This window comes from Nestor notabilis, unplaced genomic scaffold, assembly GCF_000696875.1.
Source record: "Nestor notabilis isolate BGI_N333 unplaced genomic scaffold, ASM69687v1 scaffold9708, whole genome shotgun sequence".
NCBI classification, from domain to species: Eukaryota; Metazoa; Chordata; class Aves; order Psittaciformes; family Psittacidae; genus Nestor; species Nestor notabilis.
Window position 1 is genome coordinate 1 of NW_009941477.1, and position 7,456 is coordinate 7,456.

Sequence of the window (7,456 nt, forward strand, 5' to 3'; positions counted from 1 at the left end):
ACCCAAACCATTCTATGATTCTATAATTACAATATCTACTTGCACGATTTTCCTTGGAGCAAGGATATTACAATGGCCACCTCCTAGCTTTACAGTTGGATCCAATCAGTCATTTCCACTAATTTAGATGGGTTCTAGGAAAGGAAATGCAGTACTTAAAGCCTACTAATTCTTGCTACAGTCTATTTTAAATGTAGTTGCAACAGTAGTAGATGTTGGATGTCACCAAGCCCACAGATAAGTGTATGGAACATTTGTGGGAGTGTATTTCAGGTTTGTGAACATATTCTTAGTGCCAACTTTCATTAAGTTTTGATTGAAAAAGAAAATTGGAAACTGAAATTAGCTATCTTGGTAACTGGAGTGTCCCTAAAAAGTTAAGGGGCACTCATAGCCTTTTAAGAGGTTTAAAAAAAATACCTAATTTTAGGTAATAAATGAGATTATGCTTTTTATAAACCTGTCAAGATTATTTCATAGTTTGAGGTAGATGATGTTTAGAATGTGTATATACTTCTGCTGCAAAGCAAGGAGTGTAAATCCATGTTTTTAAGTGGAAAATGAAGGTGAAGTAGAGATGTTGCCACGTTTCCTGGTATTGTTAATTCTAGTCAAGAAGATTTTTGCAGATTGAATTCTTGAGTCTGGATCTGTGTAAACTTTTGTCAGGCATAGAAGAGTATTTTGATTGTGTGTACATATATATATATATGTATGTTTGCACATACACAGTACATTAACAAAAGCAGATCTTTCAATCTGGTAGGTAAATAATTTGCAAAATAGGAAGGTTTTCAATCATAGAAACTCTTCGCTTAAAATTTCATTGTGATTTGGGTAAACAAATGTTAGATACTCTCATGTTTGCTTAATCTGACTAACACTGGGGAAAAAGAGCCTTCCACTTCTGTCTGTGTAGTCTAGCTTACTCCAGTAGCCAACAACAGGAGCTCTTACGGATATTTTCTTCTCTTCCTGGCCTGAATGAACTGCATGGGGCCATGTCCTCTCATCACAAAAGATAGCCAGTCTTAGCTTAGAAATAAGGCACTGAAGAGCAGTGAATGTCTTACCCTTGGAAAAATGCAAGGCTTTGGTGCAGGCTCTTGGAAGATACTTGTAATGGCTCTGCTCGGTTCCCTGTGTACGCTCACTCCATAAGCAACTGCGGTGGCACCTGAAACTGCCTGTTTACTGTGGATGCTGCCTCTGCAGCAGCATAAGGGAAATGAAGCATGCGAAGACCTCCAGAAATTCAGGGTAAAGTCTGGTCACTAAGTTAGGTCTTTGGTGGAAGGTGATCTTGGCCCAGAAATGCCTGAAGGATGCTTATGTCTTCTGGTGCTGTCATGAGGGCAACCGAAGGGAAAAGAATTCAGAAAGTAGTCAACCAAGAACAAATAGACTAATAATATCTTCAATCTCTGCAGCTGTGAGTGAATAATGTAGCTAAGTGCCTAAAAAAGCTCTTCTGATTCATTAACCTCTGCCCTCCCCACCACATCCCCCAAAATTTCAGTGCATTCTAAATCATAACTATTTTAATTGGATTTTTTGGGGCAGCTTCATCCTGCGGTAACTCAGTGACTGCTTATAGATTTGCCAGTGAGACCTTGGCATTTAGGAGCTCTCCCTACTATTTTGCTGCTTTCTGGAAAACTTCTAGCTGGTTCTTATGGTTGGAAACTGATACTTCCATTCCCAACTTTCAGATGTGCTGTTGCAGCCTTTGCAGATAGGGAGTCTTGAGCTGCGCCTGGGTTCTGAGCACCCCAGGAGTCATTCGGGGCCATCTTTTAAAGATTGCCACAAATACAGAAATAGAATAATATGGTGTTTGCCAGTTAGCCTGGGAGCACCCTGACCGTGAACCTAGGAGAAGATAAAGTGCAGGAAACTTGGTGCAGCTCAGACAGACCGCTCAGTCACAATGGTTTTAATAATAAAAGGAAATGTCCTTAATAATGTCTTGCCCTGTAGTTATGATTCAGTCCAAGAGGTTTGTTTCTTTCTGCATATCTCAGCTGTCAAGTTGTTTGTCTACATAGTCATGAATTCGGATCTTAGCACACTCCCTGTGGCCCTAGATTTGTCTTTGGAGAAGAGGACTTTCCTTCCTTCTTCAGAGTTCCCATGTGAATTCGTTTTGTTCACCCTTCTTCCCTGCCTATCCTGACTGTTGTCCAGATAAGCCACTCAGGCAAAGCTAATGTATTATTTCCTCTGCTAAAGCAGTCTCAAGCATCTGTCTGTCTGTCTGTCTGTCTACCCATATCTATTTATGGATGGTATTTTTATTTCTATATGTATATATTAAAAATTGTGTATACATGTTCCTTCAGCTTCTTTGAAGTAAGATTTTTGGGGGGAGCGTGTTGCAAAAGGAGAAGGGGTAATGGTTTTAAACTAAAGGAGGGGAGATTCAGGCTGGACACAAGAAAAAGTTCTTTACAATGAGGGTGGTAAAACACTGGCACAGGCTGTCCAGAGAGGTGGTGGATGCACCATCCCTGGAGACATTCAAGGCCAGGGGGGATGTGGTTCTGAATAGCCTGATCTAGTTGAAGATGTCCCTGCTCATTGCAGGGAGGTTGGACTAGATGACCTTTGAAGGTCCCTTCCAACTCAAACTATTCTATGGTTCTGGTTTTCACATCTATGATCAGTATAACTGATGAAAGAGTAGTGATGCTGTAAGTATTGTAATTAGTGATTATTTAGTCACAAGGGTACACATCAGTAGGGTATTGTATAAACAGTGCTTTTTATAGTAAAATTTTGTCATTCATTTTATTAGAAGCTCATGTGCTTAATGCTTGCAGTAAAAGGTTGTATGCTTATAACCTCTAATAACCATTTGAACTTGTAACAAGCAAATGTAAATGTTCTTTTAGTGAAAAATGTGATGAGATATTAACAAATGTATAGTGTCAGTTCTAGAAATTGATATAAAGTAGCAGTAGCCTTGCTCAAGGATTCTTACTTAACCTCATTGAAAAGCGTAAGTGCCCTTCAAAATAGTATGATGTTTGCACTAATGTGGCATTTTCTTTTTTAACTACAGTTAGAACTAACTTTCAGCTACTTGGAAATCCAAGGAGTAACTTCCAGTAAACCAGGTCAGGTGAGTGTATTCTAGATAAGATACTTGTTCACTCATTGATAAATCTGTTCCAGTGAAGGAGGTAATGCTCTAACATGCAGGTCTCCCTCTCCAGTGATATGTTTGCATTCTTAAATTCATACTGCTTTGAAGTTTTTAACAATAACGGTAAGGATTTAAAAAATCAATTTTAGGAATGTGTTGTGCAGATGGGATGATGATAAGAAATACTTTATTTTCTCTCTCAATATGGCGGCAGTTTTCATTTGTCTCATAAATGAATATTTTTCTTGGAGATGAGGAAACAATGGCAGCTGGTACACAATCATCACCACCCAAGCTTGAATGGCTTCTGTGGCGTATACCTTTGCAGCGAAGCCAAAAGCTACGGAAGCTACTACTTACGTTGCAGGCAGAAACGGTTTCCTTCCAACTACTCATGGTGCCATTACTGCATGCAACACAAAATATATCTGACAGCAAGTTGTGTGCCCAAAAAAGTGAATGTCAAAGAGAAGGTGCTGAAAAGAAGAATGCCTTCAACACATTTTTAATTCATAAGATGAACATGTTGACAATATTTGACAGTTCAATTGTATCAAAATTCTTCATGTGTTTCACGTGTATTTGGCTTTTTAAAAGCCTTTTAAAAATAGGAGTGCCTGACATTCTCTTCGAACTCTGAAAAGCTCTCATTGTGTGTGGCATGTCATCTTTCTAGCCTCGCTTTTGGAGAAGAAAAAAAAAGTCTGGGTGTTTACTATTTTAATGGGAAGACATTTAGTAAATTCTGTGTATGTTTCTGTGGCTTGCTTTTTTTAAGGTACTGAAATGCTATGGTAGCTAATGCTAATTATTCCTGGAGGCATAGGCAGTCACTGTTATAGCAGGGTTTACAAGGGATTTTCAGCAGCCTCACTTACATACCATTCTCCTAAAACATTTTTTAAGGTTTTACATGTTTACATTTACTTGTGTTCTAAATGTGTAAGCTTATAGCTGAAGGCAGGCAGAATCCTAGACTATTGTTTGCTGGGCAAATCATATTGCTGCAGTTTTCCTGAAAATAGTGTGATATATCCATGATACCTGAAGGATGTAGTCTTATACTAGACATTTTGCAGAAAGCCATGGAAAGCTTCCTGCTATAAGAACAGGGAACAAATGGAAAATGTGTTAATATTGGTGACAATGAAAAAGAGTAGTAACTTGCCCACTCATCTTCAAGGAGCGATGGCAACAGGTTCAGAAAGGAGTTGAATTGGTGGGAAAAGGTGTGAAATTCTTGGTGTGCTTTTGGGATAATGCAGCCGCTTCAAGGATTATCCTCGTGATGATCCTGGGAACCAGTGTCAATAAAAACCAATCTTCTGTAGCATATTACACTGTGTATCCTCTTGTACTGTCTATCTATATTTCTTATTTATTCCTAATGTTAGCTTCTTACTGTGAGTGCACAGCTCCATATCTAAAAGACTTGGATTGTGCTAAATAGTCACATTGGAGAAGACAGAATCATTACATTGCTTCCTGTGATGCAGCAGGTCCAATGTGTCAGTCATACTGTAATCTGATTTAATTCTGAATACTTCATATATAATGGAGATGAGTTGCAAAGGCTTTATTTTTGCCTTCGCTGAAGCACGTATTCCCCAGACAGCAGGACAGTTACGTTGGCTGAGTTACTTCTTCATCTGAACTGAGGCAATATATTACTGTAACATTTTCTTAAACTGCTTAGATCAAAGCATTAGTACTTTTCCAGAGGATCACAGCCATTAAAGACTTTTACTTTTTGCTGGAGAAAGCAGGTCTTGCTTGTTCAGTAGTTTCCTGTCAGGCTGCGCTTGCTTCTTCTGGTGTTCTGGGACGTGTTTCAAAAGAGGACAATGATGTGAAAAGTTCTTGGTTTTCCAAGTGCCAGCTGAGGGCAAGGTCCTTTGAAAATTTAATTCCCATGGGAAGCAGGGCACTGTTAGGAAAAAACAAAGTTTGAGTACGGGCGTCTCGTACATTCAAGAACAACTTTCAGGAACTTTACCTGGAGCATTGCTGTGTCATATCTTAAAGAATAACAGGTTCCTACCAGCACACAGGGCATTTAGCTGGCATTCAAAATGCTCTCGGTTTTAAATGGACACGAATTACATGATACCCAGTTCTTGCCTTCATGCCCTCTTATTTGCAGTTGATTATGGAAACTGAGAAATGCAGCATCTCCATGAAGATGGCGTCCTCGGAGGATGTGAACGAGGTGCTGGCGCACATCGGGACCTGCCTGAGGAAGATATTCCCTGGACTCTCACCAGTGTAAGTGTCTTCTAGGGCACCTCTAGTGGGAACAGATTGTGCAGCAGCAGTGACAAGCCACCACTTCTTGTCCACTGGTCTCTCCACCCTGACCTCAGAAATGCACTGAGGATATGAGAAACACCTTGAGGCGAGCACTAAACTTTTGTCCAGGTGTATGGCAAAACCAGGAGGCAGTGCAGAGCACTGGTAGGCTATGTGTGGCCTGTAGGGTGACAAGAGCCTTTGTTTTGAGGAGAGGATGCAGGTATTTGGTGTTTTGAGTTTTCATTTTACTTTATTGTCTCTCCAACCTCAGGTATAGCTTAGGTTCTGGGGTTTTGTTGTCATTTACTTCTTTTGGGTTTTGTGTGGGTTATTTTATATCCCCCAGAAGTAAAATCTGAGTTGGGAAAGGAGGGAAAAGTTCTGTTTACTTTCACTGTTTGTGAAATGATGCACATGATTGGGAGCCTTGTTCTTCAAAACTGAGCCCTGGGCAGTCTTGTCATATACTTTCCATGGTTCAACTGGCTCCTTGGATCATACGTCTCCTTTTCTAGTGTTTTTTTGTTCTGCTTCTTTCTGCAGTGCTCTTGCCTCTGGTGTTCTTTTGTATCTGTGCCTCTGAATTTTGTATCTTGCAGCAATTTTCAGTAGTTTTTCTTCATTTCATTTTCTTTCTTCTGTCTGTCCTTGCTTTGTCTTCATCACTGTCTACCAGATCACGCAGCTCTACTATTACTTTCTTCAGCTCCTAGTTTGCAACAGTATGAAAGAAAATGGACTGCAACAGAGTTTTCCTGGACATATTGTTTTTTATAAGTCAACTTTTGTAACAGACATTAGATGTGAATAGTCACACTAAATTTAAATGTTTTCTTTTGGGTGCATTCACCTTTCCTGTAGGTGGAGTAGGAAATAAAGTTCATAAACTCTGTCTGGCAGTTTCTTTTTTTGACTTCCAGTGTTCCTCTGTGGCAGTATTATTAACTGCCTTAGTGGAGATTGAGCTCTTCCTTCAAAAACCATGCATTCAAGTAAATATTTGTGAGCAGGTTTGCCATAAAACCTCAGTAATGATGTGAGAAATACAGGCAAAAAGAGTAGAGCAAAGAGGGCTGCAAGGCTCTGCATGTTTGGGTGTCTGTGAAGGCCTTGAGCTCTATGCATGTGTTCTCTGGCCTTCCTTGAGAACAACAATACCATGTCTCTTCCCTATTTTGGGCATCCTTGTGATAGACGAGAGACACAAATCTCCTTAGCATGAGTGATCCTGTCATAAAAAGGGGGTTAGTTGCTCCAGTAGTCACAGGGTTAACCACTGGAAAGAAAGAAGAGACAAATAAATGTTACTCCTGTTGGACTGCATCACGATGTGTGTGACTTTTAGGTAGAGAATTGAATTCTGTTAAAGATGGTAATTCTTCCTATACACTCATTTAAAATTGTACTTGAAGTAAACAAGATTTACGAGTTTAAAAATACTTTCAAAGTCATGAATGAGTTTTCTTTTTTTCTCCCTCCTCCCTTTGTATCTAGGAGGATTCTCAAGAAAGTAACTATGGAGCCTTCAGAAAGACTGGCTAATCTCCAGGCCCTGTGGGACAGTCAGACAGTGGCAGAACTTGGACCCTGTGGTGAGTATGAATTTAAAGGCTCAAATATAAAAAGGCTGGAATTGCAATGTCAGGAAGTTTAATTCTATTTCTGGCAGAAGCTTGTAAAGGTGTAATTAGTTTTAAGGTGTAATTAGTATGGGGCAGACTTCTGATTGGTAGATGAAGGCACTATATTAAGCTTTCTTGCAACCTACCAGGCAAAGATAGGATAGTCTCAGTTTCTTTCAGCAGCACAGTAGACACTGTTCTGAGAGAAAAAGAGAGTGAGTTTTGAAAGACTGGGTCTTTAAGAATAAGTATTGAAGTATCCTTTTAGATGTTTGTTTGCTGCTGTTACTACTCTGTTAACTGCTCTCTTGGGTTGTTTTTAGGGGGCTTTTCCCAGATGTATGCCTGCGTTTGTGATTGGCTTGGATTTCCCCTCAAAGAGGGGGGACAGGGG

At 39.8% G+C, this 7,456-nt stretch overlaps 1 protein-coding gene across 1 annotated transcript in view; it reads left to right on the plus strand.

The window, feature by feature from the left end:
* Positions 1-3,064: 3,064 nt before the first annotated feature.
* LRRC16A (leucine rich repeat containing 16A) overlaps positions 3,065-7,456 on the plus strand; it is a gene marked incomplete at both ends in the record, with an annotated part of 66,126 nt that continues 61,734 nt past the window's right edge. Inside the window, 4 exons of the mRNA XM_010020905.1 lie at positions 3,065-3,124; positions 5,292-5,413; positions 6,935-7,032; positions 7,386-7,437. Of these exons, the coding sequence (XP_010019207.1) occupies positions 3,065-3,124; positions 5,292-5,413; positions 6,935-7,032; positions 7,386-7,437 (332 nt within the window). The remainder of the gene's footprint in view (positions 3,125-5,291; positions 5,414-6,934; positions 7,033-7,385; positions 7,438-7,456) is intronic.